The 21,614-nt window shown below is 31.8% G+C and overlaps 3 protein-coding genes across 3 annotated transcripts; all 3 read right to left on the reverse strand.

Annotated features, from left to right (window-relative positions):
- Positions 1–657: 657 nt before the first annotated feature.
- LOC128953962 (GTP-binding protein 1-like) lies at positions 658–3,986 on the reverse strand. Its single transcript, XM_054299511.1, has 9 exons — positions 3,311–3,986; positions 3,118–3,223; positions 2,699–3,013; positions 2,425–2,604; positions 2,251–2,327; positions 1,830–2,174; positions 1,552–1,734; positions 1,334–1,469; positions 658–1,255 (listed from the first exon to the last, which is right to left on the reverse strand). The coding sequence occupies exons 1-9, from the start codon at positions 3,497–3,499 to the stop codon at positions 888–890; spliced, it is 1,899 nt and encodes a 632-aa protein (XP_054155486.1). The 5' UTR covers positions 3,500–3,986; the 3' UTR covers positions 658–887.
- Positions 3,987–5,224: 1,238 nt separating this feature from the next.
- On the reverse strand, positions 5,225–9,758 carry LOC128953960 (ankyrin repeat domain-containing protein 13D-like). Its single transcript, XM_054299509.1, has 10 exons — positions 9,228–9,758; positions 8,978–9,113; positions 8,120–8,244; positions 7,995–8,040; positions 7,590–7,736; positions 7,314–7,503; positions 6,691–7,250; positions 6,450–6,611; positions 5,843–5,999; positions 5,225–5,746 (listed from the first exon to the last, which is right to left on the reverse strand). Exons 1-10 carry the CDS (start codon positions 9,480–9,482, stop codon positions 5,281–5,283), a joined length of 2,244 nt encoding a protein of 747 aa, XP_054155484.1. The 5' UTR covers positions 9,483–9,758; the 3' UTR covers positions 5,225–5,280.
- A 7,112-nt stretch (positions 9,759–16,870) lies between these two features.
- LOC128953957 (synergin gamma-like) lies at positions 16,871–20,199 on the reverse strand. Its single transcript, XM_054299504.1, has 3 exons — positions 17,493–20,199; positions 17,252–17,409; positions 16,871–17,156 (listed from the first exon to the last, which is right to left on the reverse strand). The coding sequence occupies exons 1-3, from the start codon at positions 19,930–19,932 to the stop codon at positions 16,956–16,958; spliced, it is 2,799 nt and encodes a 932-aa protein (XP_054155479.1). The 5' UTR covers positions 19,933–20,199; the 3' UTR covers positions 16,871–16,955.
- Between the last annotated feature and the right edge of the window lie 1,415 nt (positions 20,200–21,614).

The following is a 21,614-nucleotide window of genomic DNA, read 5'->3' on the forward strand; positions in this document are numbered from 1 at the left end:
TCTAAAAATATATATTATATGAAATCATTTCCAGAAAATCGTTAACAATTAGTATTAGATATTAATTATTTATATGTAAAAAAAATCGTTTCTACACTAGCTATGAACATAATTAGCTATTTTTAAAAAAAAAAATATTTTAAAATAATTAATTTTTATTTATAAATATATATAATAAACTTAATAATTTTACTAAGAGACTAAATATTTGTTTATTTGAAGTTTAATTTGATGTTTAAATGTGTGTATATAACCTACACATATATATAAAATATATAAACATATATAAAATATTATTTATATTCAAACAAAAATTATTAATTATTCAATAATAATTCAAAATTTTAATTTTAATCCAAAATTCAATTTTAAGGTTCATTTATTTCAATACAACAATTCAATAATTTTGTGTTTTTCTTATCAATGTTTTTCAATGTATTTATATATATATATATATTGATTCAACAAAATTTATATAATATAAATTTACACTATATATAATGTATATAATTTAAATAACATTTGTTTTTTTGAAATTATTATTATTATATGATTTTCTTTTTAAAATTCAGTCGAACAATCAAATCAATCAATCAATCAAATTGTTTAATAATTAATTAATAAAAAAAATCAATAAGTAATTTATAAGACTGTTTGCGTTTTTTTATCCACACATTTGTGTTTCGTGTTAAATGGATATTAAAATACAGTATTTTTTTTAAAAAAATACATTTATCGTTATATTAACTAAAACATGATGTGAACTGTTAGGTGTTTGTGTGTTTGTTTGTGCATTTATGTGTGAGACATGGGATCTTATATATGGGATGGGATGTGATATCCCCTTACATTTTGAAAGAGAGAGATATTTATATATATGTGAAATGCTATGCCGTTGTCGATGACATTGTCGTTATTGTTGTTGTAGATGTTGTAGTTATCATCGCACTGTTATTCATATCCGACGACTCACTATTGAAATTGTTTTGATTACTGATTGACGACCGTTCCGATTGGCGAAACATTTTCTTTGTCTTGGTTTTGTTGACCACATTGGGCGGCACTCCGGTTAACAGTTTCGATATGTTGCCAATAGCTTTGGTACGTCCTTCGCGAAACACCATACGGGTGCCGACGTGCAGGTATTCAGGATTTTTGATAAACCTAAAGTGAACCGTAGCCTTATCGCCTGTACGGAGACACTGGCGCGACATCGATAGTATCGATGCTGTCTGTCTAATGCTTCCGCAGTGGACTGTTTAGGAGCACAATAATCGGTTATACAAACAAAAAAACAATTAAAAATTTTAATCGGTTCTTCAACAAAACGCACCCATAGCTTGATATCTGGCACTTATGGTTGTCGGGTGATGAAGCACAAGGATCTCGCCCTCGAACTCCCAGTAGGCCTGCGGATTAATCGACGGCGACACCATTACCATACCTTTACGGATGTCAGATCTTTTCATCTGTTAATGATTATATAAGAGTATTACCGATAAAATACCATACAATACATACCATTCTTCAACTCAACAAACTTTAACTAACCTTTTTCAATGAAAACGAAGCCGTCTGTCCACTTCTGACCTCTTTGACAGGCATTCGCTTTCGATGAATCGATTTGATAGCAATCGGAGCGAAATGGCCTAAACTATCGGGTCCTAAGTACAGTACATCATTGAGACGTATAACGCCGCGCATTGTCAGTCCCGATACTACTGTCCCGACGCCCTTTACACAGAACAACAACAAAAAACAATTCACAATACAGCTCAGGTATGTACCGGTAAGTATGTATCTAAAAGTATGTATACGATAACACATACGGGCACCGAATAGGTATCGTCAATCTGAAACTCGGCCGCTTCGTTGTCGTGATTGGTTGTACGCGGTGTTAGAAGATTGAGAAACGTCTTGACCAGATCCAAGTTAGTACCGCAGACGTTGGACACTTGAAATATTGGACACAGACGTTCGCTGGCAAAATTGGTGGCCGCTATAAACATATCGTCTTCATTTTGGACCATTACCGGTATCTTTCGACAACCGGGCGATTTGAGCACTCGTTGCAATAGTTTCATTGTGTTTTGTAGGACATTATGGGGACACATATCGATTTTGGTTACCACAACAAATACTGGTACGCTTAGGGCCAGGGCTAGACCCAAGTGCTGATCAAATATTTATCATAAAAAATCTATTGATTAGTACCGTAAAACCGTTTTTTTGTTTGTTTGCGATAATTACTTCTTTAGTCATACCGACAACACCGGCATTGGCGCCCACCATAAGCATCGTATAGTCGGGTGCGTGTCCTGTCATACCTGTGCTCCACCGTAAATCAATTAAAGTAAGTGAGATTTTAGTTAAAATTTTATTTTTAATACCCCACAACTAACAATTACTAACTAACTAACTAACCAAAAATGGTAGTCTTTAGGTAGCGTTCATGTCCGGCCAAATCGATGAATGTAATCACTTTGGACGAGTCTTCGCATATCTTTACCCAATCGAGATGACCTCCGTGTGCGTCGGGTTTGTTCACAACTGTTCCTTTGCTGTCGAAACCGAGTATATCGTTGCCAACACTCGATGTCCGGCCTAATAATATGAATTTAAAAATTATAAATCCTAACTTTCCTCTATCACCAAAACACATAACTGTGTCGTTATAATAATTTTTTTTTTAACAAACCGGACTCCATTTCATGCTTGTGCCGAAACAGCCGCTGACGGGCCAGTCCGCGACCATTATCAAGTTCGCCGTGTGTCAGTACACCCAACAGTGTCGACTTTCCCGCATCGACATTGCCGACAACGGCCACCCGAACCTCTTGAAAATCGTTACGATTGGCCCGACGACGAACCAGATAGTCGGCCACCAAACCGGAATCGGTGTCGGCTTTACGTCGGCGCAAAACAATACAATCGGAGTCCAGTTTGTCGCTTAGTTTGACAAAGTTGGCTACCGATGCGTTCAGATTGTCTTCCGATAGTCCGCTGTCCGACTCTATGGACGAATATTTCGGTAGCAAAACAACAATACAATTAGTTATCCAAACAAACAAATATATTATGACTTTTTTTAAAAAAATAATTATTTGGTTGATTTACCGCCTGCGCCGACACAGTAGATGGTTTCGCCCGTTTCGTTCAGCTTAGTAATCAAGTGGGCCATCAGCGACTCAATTACCGTTTCGGACGGATTTACCAGACAGTCCTAACAAACAAACAAATAAATAAATTAGTCAATTGTCGGGTCTATCCTATTGGCGGCAACAACGGTGGCCAACAATAATAATAATACCTTTTGCAAGTGTATCGGCGATTGATTAGCTGTGGGCGACATTGTCGACGACGATGACGAAGCCGTAGCGCCGTTGGCCGAACCGTTAAGTTGCAGTCGCGGCGGCTTAATGTTGCCAAACAGTTCAGATATGTTTGTCGTGGCCGCAACTGCCGATGCAGTCATCAGCTGATCCACGTCTTCGCCCATTATGTTTGTTTGTTAGCCGCGATAGTTGGGAAATCTTGATTAAAAAAATCTGGTCTCAAGAGGTAATAATAATAATATTGTCTTCAAAACACAACAATTGACTTCACTATCACTTTATAAAGTCTTCAAGAGTTTTTGAAGTGTATATCCAAATGTATTTATAACCCGATTATCAGTAGATGTGTCAAACAATACCTAAATTTATAGGTCTATCCCCTTATCATACCTTCAACACCAAAAAAAAAAATGATAACCAAACAAACAAAACGATAGCCAAACGTTCAGATAACTGATGCAATCGATGGTAGTGTTTGTATCACCACTACTACCACAACAACTACTACTACTACTTAAAACTGATCCATTGATTTTCAAACATACAAAACATATACATAAAAAATACAAACGTTATGTAACTGTTATGTACTGTAGTATTGCTATTGACTTTTATTATTACATACATAGCATAGGATAACCAGTTATATACTGTTTTGTTGTTATATACAGTATAACCGTATATTAAAATACTGTAGCAATACGTGGATTACGTGTTGTAATAATTATTATTTTTTTTTACAGTACATGTCATCTCTCTCTCTAACATATGTTTTATTTTTAAGGCTAATACAGTACACTGTATTTAAACTGTATATTTGGTATGTTTTAATAGTACAGATACTATATAGTATGACTATAGAATCCATATAGTGTCTAAAAGGCTCAAAAAAATTGTGGCCCAATTGTACAGTTATTATTATTTTTTTTTTGATGACATATATTGATATTTTAGTGCAATTAAATAAAAAACTTTTTAAAAATTTTTTTTTGACTACTATTCAAGTTATTAATAAACACACTGTTATTACACAATAATATAGCTATTAATAGTGTGTACCTGTAAAGTGGTACTAAATTTTTTTTTATGTATTGTACGGTACAATTTGTACTCATAATAATAATTAATAAATTGTACCGGGCTATTTGAAAAAAAAAATTATTTGTTTCTGTGATTACAATGATTGTGACAATTGATTTTTTGAATTATTCAATTTTTTTTAAAAATAGATTTTTATTATTATTTTTTATTATTATTATTAATCAATATATAAGTTTATATATTTACACCTAAATTAATTAGTGTAATAGAAAAAAATATTGCATTTAAATTTTAAATCATTTTTTTAAAAATAAATATTAGTTATATATTTTTTTTTGTTAGTGTTTATTTTGTAAATTTGTAATTTACCGATAATTTTTTGTTGTTGCTGTTAAAAAAATTGTTTGTTTTTTTTTTATTAAGCAATAATAATATATTTTTTTTAAAAATTAAATTTGCCCAATGTCAAAACATTGACAATATAATAAATAATTATTAAAAGTTATTAGCAATTTACAATATTACTATATTATTTTAAAAATTAAGTAAAATTATATTTATTTTTTTTAATTAATAAAAAAACAATTAAATGTGACAAAAATAATAAAATTATTTTATATATTAATATATATATATTTATTATTTATATAGAAATTTATTTATGTAAAAAACATTTTTTTCAAGCGCTTCACAAAACAACAAAATGATAATAAAAATAAAAACACATTTTTTTTGTATTATTATTATTAAAATTTATATTATAATATACTGTATATATAATATATACCGTATATATATATATATATATATAATAACCGAAAGACAAATAATAATAATAATAATAATTATTATTATTATTTTTAACAATAATTATTATTAAATTTGTTTTGATTTAAACAACAAATCACTTATCAATAATAGATAACTTCAGCACTTGTTGGAAGAGCTCTTCTTCCTCTTTCATTCGTCTTTCTTCGGCATCTTTTTCCTGTTGAGACAAACGTATGGCTAACTCAAGATCGTTGACTAATTCCTGATCCGTTGTGCGGCCATTGTTTGTGATGCCGTTATTGTTGACAGTTGTTGAAGTCGTAACAGCAGTAGCAGGCGTACGATGGCCCGACGGTAACTGTCCGTTGGCCACCATTGTTTGGCCGCCACTGCTACCACTCATTGTCTTATCTGATGATGACTCTGATTTAGGCGATATGTTGCATGACTTGTGTTGCTGTTGTTGTTGTGATTCGTGTGAAGCGGGATTCGGGTGGTCGTCAACACTACGCGCATCTCCACTCACACCACCACCACAGCCGCCGCCGCTATTATTATTGATACCTTTCTGGAAGTCGACTAAACTTTCTTGGATTGCTCTGAATATATATATATAATATTATATTAGAAGATAATAATTAATTTCAATTTAATTTTTAACAACAAGTTAGTGAAACTTTTATATTGGATCCAACCTTTGAAGATCGTGATCGATGTCCGGTTGCTGTGCCCGGAGTGCCTCCCATAGTGTCACCTCATCGGTTTCGGTGCCCTCTTCCATGAGATACTGTTCGATGGCGTACTGGACGACATCGTCGTCATCCATATTGATTTGTCTCATTTCGTCTGATCCTATTAATTGAAAATAGACGATTGAAAAAACCGATAATTAATTATAAAATTATATAATTTTTATAATTTTTTTTATTATAAATAAAATCTATATTAATTTATTAGAAACTAAAAGAGAAAAAAATTAAAAATTAGTTTTTTTGAAACAAATAGCTTTATTACACACTTATTATTTATTATTTAGTCATAAAAAGATCTGATTCTAGCCATCGGATGAATCCCTTTCCAATTGACATACATATTGAAGAAATAGAGAAAGAGATTACCGGTAAAGTACAGGCAAGGGAATGGAGAGGAACGGGAGATTAAAAAAAAATAAGATAATTTAATATCTAATTATTTTTTTCAAATAAAAAAATCTAATAAATACTTTACATAATAATAAAAACACAAAATTAATAAATAATAATAATAATAATTACCGTAATTAACAAAAATTAAAATTTGTACCTATTTTCCGATAACCAATGGGCGCATCAAAACACGACTCGTCCACAACACAGGCACAGGCGGTCTCGTCCTTAATCGGTGTGACTCCTCGTACGGATTCGTCCAATGAGAATATGTTGCCGAATGTGATCCGTGCGTTCAATACGTGAAACAATGGTATCTCTTTTATAATAAAAATAATAAACAAATTATTATATATATATTATTTTTTTTAATAAAAAAAATCTCATATTTTTCGTACCTATTTTGACGGGAAATCCCGCCGGAAGTTGTAATGTAATAAAATCGCGTAGTTTAGCAAAATGAGAGCTACTGATGGCCATGAGGTCAACAATGGGCAGCACCTGTTCGGGCAATGATAGTGGATAGTCTTCGCATAGCCATAAGTTGGCTTTGAATCGTTGTATTTTTGTGGTCATCTCTTTTTGTCGGCCAATATCGCGGCCTTTCAGGTCGTATTTGGCGTCAAAGTACTGGACAGCAGTTATGTTGAATGGATTGCGCTGATTGGTAGCGGCGACGGCAGCAGCGTTGGTGGCACCGTCGGCCAGCGGACCATTGGGCTCGACTTCTGTAGGTGTGGGCGCTTTCTCTTCAATTTCAATCATACCCAATATGGACTGTAATGGCGCTAAACGGCTAGCAGTGGCCGAATTGTGTCGTTCCTTGTCCTCAGCGGACAAGTGTTCGGTTCGGGTTTTGGTCACTACTTCGACGTTGTGCGCGCAAAACACTTTGGTCTCGTAGCCGTTGATTGTTTCGATTCGGTCGCTCCGGAAGCCAATAATTCCCGATTTACTCCTGAGAATCAATTTCAATGATTACCGATCAACGAAAAATTAAGGGAACAGGAAATACACACACCTTTCGAAATTGATTTTATCGGTATCTATATATGTAGTGCTTGTAGGTGTGCTCAGCCGGGCGCTGACCAAATCGTCTGACGGTTTCAACATTTCAATAGTATCCTCCATATCTGGTGTCAACATTTTCATAGTTTCGACTATTACTTGTTTGCGATCGTGATCTACTTCCATAAATGTGGCGCCATTTTCTATATATATTGTATAAAACAGGATAACCACGAGATATAAAAACAATAGGTCAACAATAATGTAAATACTATAAACACACACATACCGGTGCCGGTAAATATATAGCTACGGTTGCCTCTCTGCCAGTTCGATGTCTGATCAAAACCGACTAATGTGGTATCTATTCGGACACTGGACCGACTCTTGTATATCTTGTAGGTATCACTGGGACACATACGGGTGACTAATGGAACTAATGCATCAAAAAAAAAGATATACCGGTAAATTAGATTATAATATAAAAAATATAATTTCAATAACATATATATACAGTATATATATATACAGTATATATATATATACAGTATATATATATACAGTATATATATATACAGTATATATATATACAGTATATATATATACAGTATATATATATACAGTATATATATATACAGTATATATATATACAGTATATATATATACTGTAATATATATATCACTTAAGACATACCCCAACTCGTGAACTCCCATTTCATTTCGACATAAAAGTCTGGTGTCTATCAATAGATGTAAATAATAATAATAATAATTGTTATATAAAAACATTTTTTTTCAAAAATCAGTTTTTATGATTACATCACATATTTTCTTCAATAACCCGGGAATGCCGTCCACACGACTGGTATATCGTTGCCAATCCCGGCGCTCGAGTACTTCCCGTATGAACTCTTGGTCACAACTGCTGGTCGCTTCATGTAATACTAAAATAATAATAGAAAATATAGTTACAAAAAAATAATTGTGATATTACAACTATTTAATATTAATATAAACTACTACTACTACTACTACTACTACTACTACTACTACTACTACTACTACTACTACTACTACCATTACCACTACCCGGTAGTACAGGTAGAGTATATTATTAGCTAACTATGCATTATTCACTCAAGCGTAACCTTTAACCTTTTATGGACAATGTATGTTTGTATGAAAGTATGCAAAAAGTGTGAAACCAGACAAATGCAATGCAATTGTAATTTTATAAATAATAAATGATTATAACACCTAAATATAGCTTTCATAAATATACTGTATATCCATAAAATAGTTATTATATAAATAAAAATACTATAAAATATATAAATATATTATTGATTTCATTTTATGATATATAATAAATTGCAAACATATATGCATTAATTTTAAATTATTGATAATAAAAGATTCATTAAACCCTAACATTTATAACTATTATTAATAGATTGTATAAACTATTATCAAAAAAACTAATAATAAATACTAATAATTTGTCATCTATATCAACACATAATTATCTAATTATCATTAATTAGAGTACATATATCTATACAAATACATAAAAAAACATAAATCATTAAAAAAAATAATAATTTTTTTCCTCTAAATAGATATTTAGATAAGTTTGATATTTTTAATAATACAAAAACAGACGATTTTTTATGTTACCATTAAAGCCAAGTGTGTCCACAAAGTTAACGTTGGCGTTATGCCGGAGCAACAGTCGAGCCAACTCGTAGTGGCCAAGCGTTACGGCCAACATAAGTGGCGTACGACCGCGCGGATCACGGGTCTCAATGTTTGGCTATTTTAAAAATAAAAATAAACGGTTATTTTACAAATCGGTTAATCGGGTTGCGACCACTTTTGTTTGTCAATCAATGGCCACACAATATATATATAGATATCCATATATTACTTTATGAGACGACGACGATGATGATGAACTCTTTTTGTCGCCAAACAGCTGATCCAATTGGCGATGATTGTTATGCCAGACCAACCAATGAATTGGATAGTCGTTGGCAAACTGTTTGGCCAACAGTTCGGGATCATCGTCGCCAACAACAACAGTCTCGTTGTTGTTGGCGGCACCGCCGCCGATATTGTTGTCCTGCATCAGCGGCATCTGTTCAATCGGTGATTGTCTTAAGCTGTTGTTTGATGACGACATTGTTGTCTTTATAATGAGTTATATATCACACACACAGAGACACAAAATTAGCTGAAGAGGAATATCTATAGACTTTGATAATAATAATAATATGGGATCAGATCCGGTGACACACACATACAGTATATATCATATATATGATAATAATTGCCGACTGATTTAATATACACTGATTGTGTGGTTGTCTTCACAGATGATGATAATCACAACAACAACATATAAACCAAAACAATAATTATTAATAACAACAACAAAAAAACTAATTTAATTCATTTAAAATATTATTTTTAAATGAATTAATTATAAAAAGTGATAATTAAATACTACTAATAATAATGTTATCCCTAAATAATTGTGATATCAAATCATTAATATGAAAAAAATAGTAATTTAAATACAAATCATATATGAATTAAATAATAAACAAAACATACGATTATTATTATTATGTGTTAATAACTGTTAATAAACACACATATCATATGTCTTATTAATATTAGTGTTAAATAATAATAATAATAATAAATGAATGAATGGATAAAAACCAATAATAATAAAATAATTGTGTGTTTTGTTTACACCAATCAATGCATAATATAATTATTAAGTTATTTATTATTAAATATTAATTTTATTATTAATTTAGTTGTGTTTGACGTTTACACTTGTATAGTGTGTGTCGGCTTCTAGTAGTAATAGTATTAGTACAGTGTATATATACAGTGGACACTCAAAAACTTAATAAATCGAATGACGTTTATATATACGGGAGTTGTTTGTATCAGTCAGTCAACGACAGTGAGTAAAAATACTGCAATAAAATTTAATAATAATAATAATAATAATAATAATAATAATAATAATAATAATAATAATAATAATAATAATAATAATAATAATAATAATAATAATAATAATAATAATAATAATAATAATAATAATAATAATAATAATAATAATAATAATAATAATAATAATAATAATAATAATAATAATAATAATAATAATAATAATAATAATAATAATAATAATAATAATAATAATAATAATAATAATAATAATAATAATAATAATAATAATAATAATAATAATAATAATAATAATAATAATAATAATAATAATAATAATAATAATAATAATAATAATAATAATAATAATAATAATAATAATAATAATAATAATAATAATAATAATAATAATAATAATAATAATAATAATAATAATAATAATAATAATAATAATAATAATAATAATAATAATAATAATAATAATAATAATAATAATAATAATAATAATAATAATAATAATAATAATAATAATAATAATAGGAGGAGGCACAGTGGTGTAGTGGTTAGTGTGTAGGGCTATGTAGTGTAATGGAGAGTAAGATCTATAGTTCGAGCCCCGATGTGGTAAAGCAATTTTTCTGAAAAAAAAATTGTTTTAACTGTGCTTCCCGTCCCTGCCCAACCAACGCTGTTTAGGACGGCCAACTTAAGTAGTATGGGGAAAGCGGGGTGCTAAGTGAGGACGAGTTTCTGCCCGACCCGGGTATCGGTACTTCGGTATCGGTGCCCACCTGGGGGTACCCGCAAGGGTGCTCCCACCCGGGGGTGCCTGTAAAAAGGTGCCCCCACCCCGAAGGGACGTCCGCAAGGATGTCCCTTCACCCTTCGAGTAGTTACTCGTCCTCACACGCAATGGCCACTTTTGTTTCAAAAAATAAAAATCCTATTTCAACAAACACATGTTAGTGGTGAGAAATGGGTGGCAATAGACACATGTTAGTGTTGAGCTTTCTCTAGGGACCGGGACCCCGTAAAAAGGCCACAAAATATATAAATATGATTACACGTAGTCGTAGGAATAACGGGGGGTGTTCGGGAGGTACCCTCTCAAATAAATCCCGCGTTCAGCAGGTAGGCATTGACTGCAGTTCGTTAAGTATGCATCATATCCCACGCAGTGATGTGCTATGCGGGCAAAGCTGTGATGTAATGCGACCGCAGACTAGTCAACAAAATCAGACTAACCTCCAAAATGTTTCAGTTCAAGCTGGTTCTCAGCAACAACTGACCAATTTGGTTGACAAATCGCAAAAGCGCATGAGATGGACACATGAGATGAATACCTTGATAATGCGCGAATACTACAGATCAACTCGACTCGAAACAAATATGACTGATTACAGAAACCAAATATACTTAGCATTCAAACAAAAATATCCAGAACTAAATGTAACGGAACAAAGAATTGCAGACCAACGGCGATTCTTAGCAAAGAATAATAAAATATCTCCGATTGAATTACAAGAAATCAAACAACAAGTGGCACATGAACTATCATTAAATGAAACAACTGAATTAAATACCACAGTAGAAGTAGTGCCAGAAATAGAAGAGACACCTACAACAACAGATAACATAAACAATAAAAATGATGAAATAAACAGAATAACAGCAGAAAATGAACTAAAAACATCTTTAGAACAATATAAAGACTTTGAAATAGAATTCAGACCTAAATTACCAAAAATAAGAAGTGGCATTAAAACAAGATCTACTATAATAACGATAAATGATATACTTAAAGATTACATCGAAGAAAATATGTCGTTGAGCGCAATTAATACAATAACGTATTGTGCAGCAGTAGCAGTATCGAGACTCTTAGGCTACAAAATAGAACACATGTATACAACAAAACCAAATCAAGAAAATGTAATACCTAAATGGCAAAAGCGAATAGAGACACGGATAGAAGGGAAAAGAAAAATAATTGGAAGAATAACGCAAGTGTTAAATGGAAACAAATCAAAAAGACTTAACCAATCATTAAAAGATATATACCGATCATTACAGACAAAACCTGGAAAACCTGAATTTGAATCCATAATCCGAAATTACAACGACACATTAAAACAAACAGTTCAAGCACTATCACAAAGAATTAGAAGATATAAAATACAAAGCGAAAGACGAAAACAAAATACAATGTACTATAATAACGAAAAAATGTTCTATAGAAATCAAAATAAAATAAATTCAAGCAATAATAACAATACACCACAAATAGATGAAATAGAAAACTACTGGAAAGAAATCTGGAGTAACCCAAAGGAATATAAAGAATCTAATTGGATAAATGATATTGAAGATGAAAATAAAGAAATACCACAAATGACTTCAGTAAATATAATTAAAGATGACTTAACCGAAGCCCTCAAGAAATCCCACAATTGGAAAAGCCCAGGACAAGACAAAATACAAAACTTCTGGTATAAACACTTTACAACAGTTCATCAACCAATGGCAATAGCAATGAATAAAATAATACAAACAGGACAAACCGATGACTTCCTCACTTCCGGAATAACATATCTACTCCCAAAAACAGAAAATACATCAGATCCCAGCAAATATAGACCCATCACTTGCCTAACAACAATGTATAAAATCCTAACATCCATAATATCAACAAAAATATATAATCATTTAAGTAACAACAACATAATAGCTGAAGAACAAAAAGGCTGTATAAAACACTCGATGGGCTGCAAAGAGCAATTAACAATAGACAATATCATAACAATAAGAGCTCGTCAAAAACATAGAAATCTTGAAATGGCATACATAGACTATAAGAAAGCATTCGATTCAGTCCCTCATAAATGGTTATTAAGAGTGTTAAAACTATATAAAATTGACAACACACTGATAAACACATTAGAAAATATGATGAAAAAATGGAATACTAAATTGTGTGTCAATACAAATAATGGAACAAAAATAAGTACAGAAATCAAAATAAATAGAGGAATATTTCAAGGAGATTCACTCAGTCCTCTGTGGTTCTGCTTAGCCATAAACCCACTGTCATCACTACTTAAAAAGCTAAAAGGCGTAAATCTAAAATCAAGTGATACAAAATATAATCTAACACATCTACTATATATGGACGACTTAAAACTATACGCCGAAAAAGAATCTGATTTAAATGCAATGCTAAAAACAACAGAAACTTTCTCCAATGATATAAATATGGAATTCGGATTAGATAAATGTGCTATAATGAAACTGAAAAGAGGAGTCTATTCTGAAAGAAATCAATACGAAACTGAAAACGGATATATAAAGGCACTAGAAAATGGAGATATATATAAGTACTTAGGAATTAAGCAAATGCATAAATCTAAAATGACAGAAGTTAAAGAAGAAATAAAGAAAACATTAAATCAAAGAATAATAAAAATACTAAAATCTCAACTAAACTCAAACAACAAATTCAAAGCCATAAACACTTGGGCTATACCTGTACTGACATACTCGTTCGGAATAATAAAATGGAGTAAAACAGAACTTGAGACCATTGAAAGACATATAAGGCGACAACTTACAATGTTTGGACTACACCACCCTAGAAGTTCTGTAGCACGACTGTGTGTTAGTAGAAAGCATGGGGGTAGAGGGTTACTAAACATTGTAAGCCTTGAGGCCAAACAGCGAGAACTGTTGAGAAAATACCATCAACAAAAATGCTATGTCTCAGAGCTCCACAAAATAACATCAACACTCGATTACAACTACACACCTCTAAACCTCAGCAATATTGAACATCAAATAGATATACAAAATGAAAAAGAGAGGATTAACACATGGGCCTCAAAAGAACTCCACGGAAGATACCGGGCAGAACTCAACCAAACACACGTAGACGAAGAAATGTCTACAAAATGGCTGAAGTACGCCGGTCTTCACGGAGAGACAGAGGGGTTCATGATGGCAATACAAGATCGAGTGGTTCCGACCCGTAACCATCAGAAATATATCCAAAAGCTAAACATACCAACAGACAAGTGCAGGATGTGTCATATGGAGTCCGAAACAATAGAACATATACTAAATGGGTGTAAAGTACTCACAAATACCGAGTACCTAAGCCGTCACAATCAAGTAGCCAAGATCATACATCAGGAACTGGCAATAAGATTCGGACTAATCAAAGACCCATTACCATACTATAGATACGAGCCACAAAGTGTAATGGAAAACAACAGCGCCAAGCTCTACTGGGATAAAGAAATAAGAACTGATAAGACTGTGGCCCACAACCGCCCAGATATAGTCCTAGTAGACAAACATCAAGATAAGGCGTATATAATAGACATAGCGGTCCCACTAACACATAAATTACAGGACACGCATAGTGAGAAACGTCGGAAATATACAGACTTGGCCTATGAGATCAATAAGATGTGGCGCATTAAGAAAGTTGAAATAATACCTATAATACTGTCATCAATGGCCGTAATACCGAAAAATCTGGCCCTAAGTTTGGAATCACTGGAAATCAGAAAAACTAAGATCTATGAAATGCAAAAAGCAGTGATACTTCAGAGTTGTAGAACAGTCAGAAAAGTACTAGATTTGAGTTGAGTCTAACCAGTCGTGTCTCTGCCACCAAAAGTGGCCGACACAACTGTGATCACACCGGAACAACCGTGATATACAAAGATAATAATAATAATAATAATAATAATAATAATAATAATAATAATAATAATAATAATAATAATAATAATAATAATAATAATAATAATAATAATAATAATAATAATAATAATAATAATAATAATAATAATAATAATAATAATAATAATAATAATAATAATAATAATAATAATAATAATAATAATAATAATAATAATAATAATAATAATAATAATAATAATACATGTATTGTGTATGTAGTGCTTCACTGTATGTACAGTATGTATAATACATTGGGTGCACATTTACAGTAATGCCAGTTTATTTACAGTCTACACTATATTATATACTAATGATATATATAATATATATATATATATATAACTTATTTTATTTTTTATTTATTGATATTTATTATATATATTAATATATTAAAAACTAGTGTTGGGCTAAATAACAAAAAATAAAAATAAAAAATTATTTATTTTTTTCTATTTGTTTAATTTCTATGATAATAATTTCTATAGATTTAAATTGTACTAGATAATAAAAGTAATATAAGTATTTATACAACCCTATTTAATTATTTAGAAAAATAGCGATCATTATGGTTTTTATTTAACTATTATTATTATTATTATTATTACATTGTTATTAATACAATAATTATCCTATTTATTTATTCAATTCAATTGTTACTTGGCTATTTTATTATTATTATTATTATTACATATACATTGTGTAAGCAATTTTTATTATGATACTAATGATACTACTAATAATAATGATGATAAACTTAGTGCCAAGTATATAAAAAAAAAATTTTTTTTAAATATATCTCATATTTATTAATAACTCAAATAGGATATAAATTATGATCATTAAAAATTATATATGTATTTTTATTTATTGAATAAATAAATTATTATCATTTAAAATTTTTTAAAAATAAATTGTTGGCAAACTTAACCAAAAACTTTATGCTCGTTAAAAAAATGTATCATGCTAAAATTGGAAATTATTTTATTTTTTATATACATATTTATTAATTTATTATTTAATATATATTGATAATAAATATTTATTTATTAATAGACTTTTGATTATTTATTAGCAAATTATATAATACTTTTACCAACAAAAAAAAATTAAAATGTTATTTTAAACTTTTTTGAAACTAATAGAAATTAGACAAATATACAAACTTGTTATCTAATTACTGAATTAAACTTTTTAATTAATTTATTAATCAAAAAAAACTATAATTGTTTACATTAATTTTTTTTTAAAAATAAATTAGCTAAAAAATTTGTAAATAATTTAATCCAAGTTTATTAATACTGTGTATCTCTGGATTTTTTTTAATACATAATTTATATAATATTTATAAACAATTTAAAATAAACTATATAACATTATTTTTTAAAATATAATTAAATATATAATTAAATATATAATTTATTTAGGGTAGCAAAACAACAATCATTATATAATATATTTATATAGAAAATAAGTTTTTATCTTTAAATCTATAAACCTATACTGATATATTAGTTATTGAAATATAATTGTTATTAAATTTAGAATAGATTTTTATGTTTTAATTTAAATTAATAATATCATAATTTTTTTTGTTGGGCACAAATTTAGTTTATGAAAAATAATTGCAATATTATAGTAGATCTAGTGATTGAACTTTTTTTTGAAAATTTGTAATTTAAAAACAATTAATTATTATCAGTAATTAAATGCATTGTAAAAATTAACTCATGTGTTTTTTGTACTCAAATAACAATTAATTGTGATTTAAAAGTATGGATATTAATCCATAACCAATTGGGATTAAAGTTTTTTTAAAAAAACTAAAATTAACAAATTAATTGTGCAAAAGGTTAGGCCCCCATAAACTGAATTTGTTACCCAAAAAAAAATAAAATTATTTTAATAAATAAACAACACATTTACTGTATATTTTAACTGTAAGTTAACGACAATTAGCTATGGGTTGCGGTAGTGTCGGATTAATACAGTTGAGCCATAAATTGGCACAACTTGTATGGTATTCATGGCCAGCAAACGTTATGATAGGCCGATCGCCGGTAGCTTTGCAACAGCATATCGCGCACTGTTTGCTTATTGATGTACCAGAGCTCTGGTTCTGTTGGTTTAGTTGTATGTCGCATACCTTATTTTTTTATATAAAAAAAGTAAAACAATAAAATTATTATTTAATACCCGAATAAATATTTATAATTTTTAAATAACAAATTAAAAACTTACTTTTTCGAGATTAATATCGGCTTTGCCGAAAACACCGTTGATTGTTAGCCATGTTTTGTCGATATCATCGATGATTTTCGCCAAACTATCGGTCAATTTATCTGTTGACTTCAAACTTGTGGCCAAACGTTTAACTATTGAATAGACTTCTAATAAATCTATAAAAACAAAAATTAAATTAAATTAAAAAATTAAAAACTATTTTCAACAAATATAGTCTTATATTATTTTATTTGCTAACCATAGGCAAAACGATTACCATCCGAGCTTCTCATGGCTTCCAGAACACTGTCCGCGCCGTGACTGACCACCAATACATTGAACGACTTGTGTATCATCTGACGAGCCGTCTGTAAAATCAGTTGACTCACCGACTCGACAGTGTCTACATCGCTGGAAGCACTATTGGTGTCCTGATTAGCGCTAAACTGTAAACTATCCACCGATTGGGCGTCAAAGTTGGTCTCGTGTGATAAAAAGTTACCGAAATCGTCACCATTGCCAGTAGTTGTCGTCCTCGAGTCGGAGGTCAACTCACGAAACACACTATATCTGTCTACAGCAGATTGATTAGTATTGGTCGACATCATCGTATCGTTAAATGAATCGGCGGGACTCGAATCCAACGTGTTTTGGCCAGAATTTACCGCACTGCTAACCGATGATAATGTTAACACAGGAGTCGGATTCGGTGTCAATGATCTCTGTAATCCTGTTACCGCTGTTGTTGTAGTTGTTGCTGCTGTTGTCGATGACATAGCTTTAAGATTCAGCTCCAGAGCACTGCTTAAGTTATTTGCGGGACTCATCTCGTGCTTTGGCGACACAAATGTGTTCAATAACTCTTTAGTCGGACGACTGATTGCAGTCGCACTCTTGAAATCAGCAAAATCGTCATCATTTTCAGTATTACTTGTAGTTGTTGTCGTCATCATCATCGCTGATGGCGGTAACGATGATTCAAAATTAGGTTTCCAATCCGTGGTGGTAGTGGTTGTGGCCATTAGCTGATCCAATGTTGATCCAGTCGGCATCGGAGCTGATTCCTGTAGTGCTATAACAGTAGAAAAATCGGCTGACTTAAAATCATCAAAATCTTCATCACCATCATCAGTGGTGTTAATATGCGCGTAATTTGGTCCCAGATTTGATAATTTATTATTATTATTATTATTAGGTGTACCACCTTTTGTTATATCACTTCCAATCGCTTGATTGGTAACAATTTGCTGTTCCGTTGAGATGACGGCGCTGTTGGGGTTCAGTGATTGTATTGTTAATTGTTGATTACTATTATTAGTATTATTATGATTACTATCGCTGGAATCGCCAAAAAACTGGATGATAGGAACAGGTAGTGTATCTAAACGATACATATCTTCTAACGGATTCAGACTGTTTCGTTGGATCAATGCAATCATTGCCAATGTCATCAACAGTTCACGTTGGGTCAACTGTCCCGGTACTGTCTGATTGACCAGTGACCAGAGCTGTGCCAGCACTGGCTGGGCCAAGCCTACCGATAGTAGAACCGGATACAGTTTGTTAGTGTCGCACAAATCGGTAGTAGTGGTGGTGGTGGTAGTGGCGTCGGCAACTTTTACGTATTGCCAGACTCGTTGATAGACAGCCGGCAGTCTTGAATGATCATTAAAACATAACGGAAGCTGTCGGCTGGTAACAGTTGGCTGTTGTTGTTGTTGTTGTCTGAATTGTGATGTTGTTGATGAATCGGCTGATAATACTACTACTGCTGCTGCTGGTAATAATGATGTCTGGTTAGTGGAAGCACTGGTAGATTGGTTTGTATCGATAGTAGTAGTAGTCATGTTTTGGTTAATACTGTTGTTTGAACTTTTCATTTGTTGATCAGCAGAACAACTATTATTAGAAAATAACTGATGAAGAATCGGTGTCGTCTTCAGCGACTTATTCTGTGTATACAGTGATGATGATAGCGACTGACTCGTTGGCTGTTGTTGTTGTTGTTGACTAACACTATAGCCGTTTATAGTCGACGCCGATGTCGGTATCTGTCCGCTATTTGTCATCACTGACCGCTGGTTGTGGTAGTGTTGTTGGTGACCGTACATTGTGTTGGCGCCCGATATCATCGACAGTTGACCATTGGTCGTACCAGTCATTACTTGTCCACCAATTGTCATACTGTTGCCTGCATTGACAGCTGACGGCAACGGTTTATGGCCACTATAGAAACGTTTGTCTAGTTTGGCTTCAGTTTCCACTTTCTGGATAATATTGGCCATTAATTGGTCGGCAGACGTATGGTTGTGTTGTCCGCTGATGTTTCCGCTGGTAGTAGTAGTGTTGGCCAGTGTTGTGGACGCAAACGACATCTCCTGAAGACGTTTCTGTTGCAACTGAAACTTGCGGTACTTCTCGAACTTTTGACGTTCATCACTGTCGTTGCTGACGGATCCGGTTGACTGACCAGCATTGGTGGTGGTTATGGTCCTGAACATTGGTGACGACGGCGGCGTAGGCGTCAATTGAATACTGTTTGTGGTGGTAGTGGTTGTGGCCATTGTCGGCAACAACATCGGGTTCGGTTGTTGCATTGCGCTCATCATCATCGACCGCTTGTCCACTGTAGCGCCAGACGTACCGCTGTTGATGGTCTGCAAGTTATTGAACGTTAAGCCGGCAAACGGATCGGCCATTTCAAGTGTTCAGGTGGTCAGTGATGACCCGTCGTTGTTATTGTTGATGATAACAATACACACCACTCGCTAGACTTTATCGGTAAATGGACTGTTCAAGTAGTTGTTTGGCACTGTTATCCATTTAACTATCTTATTCAAAAAGGACCCGTCGGGTGGCGTCCACGGCAACCAAAATACCAATCGGTAAACACTACTGAATGCTATAGCGGTAAACGTGTTGTCGTCTAATGAGTCATCTGTTTGTGTCAACAATACGTTTGCATAATATTTAATATAATAATAAATAGCAGTAATATTACTGTAGTATTATTAATAGTAGTCATACATGTGCTGCATGTGCACAGATATATACTATAATTAACTATTTTTTACCGTAATATATTCAATAGTAATTTACTACAATATTTTATTGTAAATTTTATTTTTATCTTTTTTAATTAATAATCTGTATTAGTTAAATTTGTTAATAAAATATATTAATTTATAGTTAATAATTAAATAATTACAAATTTAACTAACTATAAAGTAATATATTTTATAAATTAGCAATTTTTTGCAATTGTATATTTTTAATAGTATAATATACTGTAGTTATAAAATTAAATAGCAGAAAAAATATTGATAAAAATTTCAAATATATAATAATTTACTAATAATATAATGGTAAAAAAATATTTATAAATTGCTATATTTTATTAGTAAATTTTTATATATTTGAAATTTTTACCAATATTTTTTTTGCTATTTAGTTTTATAGCTACTGTATATTATACGGTATAATATTTAATTAAATAAAAATTGATTTAAATATACGTTTAAATAATATTTTATTATATAATAGAAATAATGGTTTAATAAATATAAAATATGTTTTAACAACTAACTAGTAATAATAGTAATATTCAATATACAGATAATGAGATGGCATTTAAAATAAATAATGAAATAAATAAAAATTAGGAAAACAATTATAAAAAAAATCAATAGGTCTTAATTTTCCTGTACATCGGCCGTCACACGCAAATTACTGGCCACTAGCGGAACGGCCAATACTTTCTTGTCGAGACCCCAGGCCATAGATGAAGCTCCGGCACCGATAGCACCTAATCCGGTAAATTTGACGGCAGAGCCCACTTTAGCTATTCCAGTACCGGTGCCTTTGATCACTTTTCCGGCAAACTTTAGTCCACTGCCCAATGCCTTGAGTTGAGCGCCGGTAACAATGGCTATCGGTTTCATTATGATACGACCGGCTACTACGGCTACTTTTTTGGCCAAAATAAACGGTTTGGCAGCCAATGCCAGAGCACCGGCTTTCAGACCAACTGCACCGGCTTTCAGTGCAACAATACAGGGTTTAATGTCTTCGGCTCCAGTTTTGACCATCGATGCAGTACTTGTCAGTTTGGCGAGTGTTTTGTTCAACATAACCGATCCGATATCCGCCAAATTGTTGTCCTCTTCGACAATCTGCGTTTCGGTGGCAAACTGTGGCAATTGCCAGGCGACTAGTACTTGACCAGATTTTTGACCACCTTCCGTGATAACGCCTACAGGTTCATGATTGGCCACTACCTCGACGTTGTCATAGGCAGCTGCTTCGGCTGCGGTAGACACTTCATTGTTGGCCTCGACAGTTATGTGCGGCGACACCAAGGTATTGGATAACTGATCCAACG

Source organism: Oppia nitens, unplaced genomic scaffold, assembly GCF_028296485.1.
Source record: "Oppia nitens isolate AA-2021 unplaced genomic scaffold, nextdenovo-longstitch-racon4-pilon3 scaffold24_pilon_pilon_pilon, whole genome shotgun sequence".
NCBI classification, from domain to species: Eukaryota; Metazoa; Arthropoda; class Arachnida; order Sarcoptiformes; family Oppiidae; genus Oppia; species Oppia nitens.

What these genes read in the sequence shown, in the direction of transcription:
- LOC128953957 (XM_054299504.1), bottom strand. Translation starts at nt 19,932, where the DNA reads ATGGCCGATCCGTTTGCCGGCTTAACGTTCAATAACTTGCAGACCATC. An exon ending in TGGTAATCGTTTTGCCTATG is followed by an intron (nt 17,410 to 17,492) that starts GTTAGCAAATAA and finishes TTGTTTTTATAG; the next exon opens with ATTTATTAGAAGTCTATTCA. An exon ending in CCGATATTAATCTCGAAAAA is followed by an intron (nt 17,157 to 17,251) that starts GTAAGTTTTTAA and finishes TAAAAAAATAAG; the next exon opens with GTATGCGACATACAACTAAA.
- LOC128953962 (XM_054299511.1), bottom strand. Translation starts at nt 3,499, where the DNA reads ATGGGCGAAGACGTGGATCAGCTGATGACTGCATCGGCAGTTGCGGCC. An exon ending in CCTAAAGACTACCATTTTTG is followed by an intron (nt 2,328 to 2,424) that starts GTTAGTTAGTTA and finishes GGTGGAGCACAG; the next exon opens with GTATGACAGGACACGCACCC. An exon ending in TTGTCGGTATGACTAAAGAA is followed by an intron (nt 2,175 to 2,250) that starts GTAATTATCGCA and finishes ATATTTGATCAG; the next exon opens with CACTTGGGTCTAGCCCTGGC.
- LOC128953960 (XM_054299509.1), bottom strand. Translation starts at nt 9,482, where the DNA reads ATGTCGTCATCAAACAACAGCTTAAGACAATCACCGATTGAACAGATG. An exon ending in GGACACACTTGGCTTTAATG is followed by an intron (nt 8,245 to 8,977) that starts GTAACATAAAAA and finishes TTATTATTTTAG; the next exon opens with TATTACATGAAGCGACCAGC. An exon ending in GGGATTTCCCGTCAAAATAG is followed by an intron (nt 6,612 to 6,690) that starts GTACGAAAAATA and finishes TTATTATAAAAG; the next exon opens with AGATACCATTGTTTCACGTA.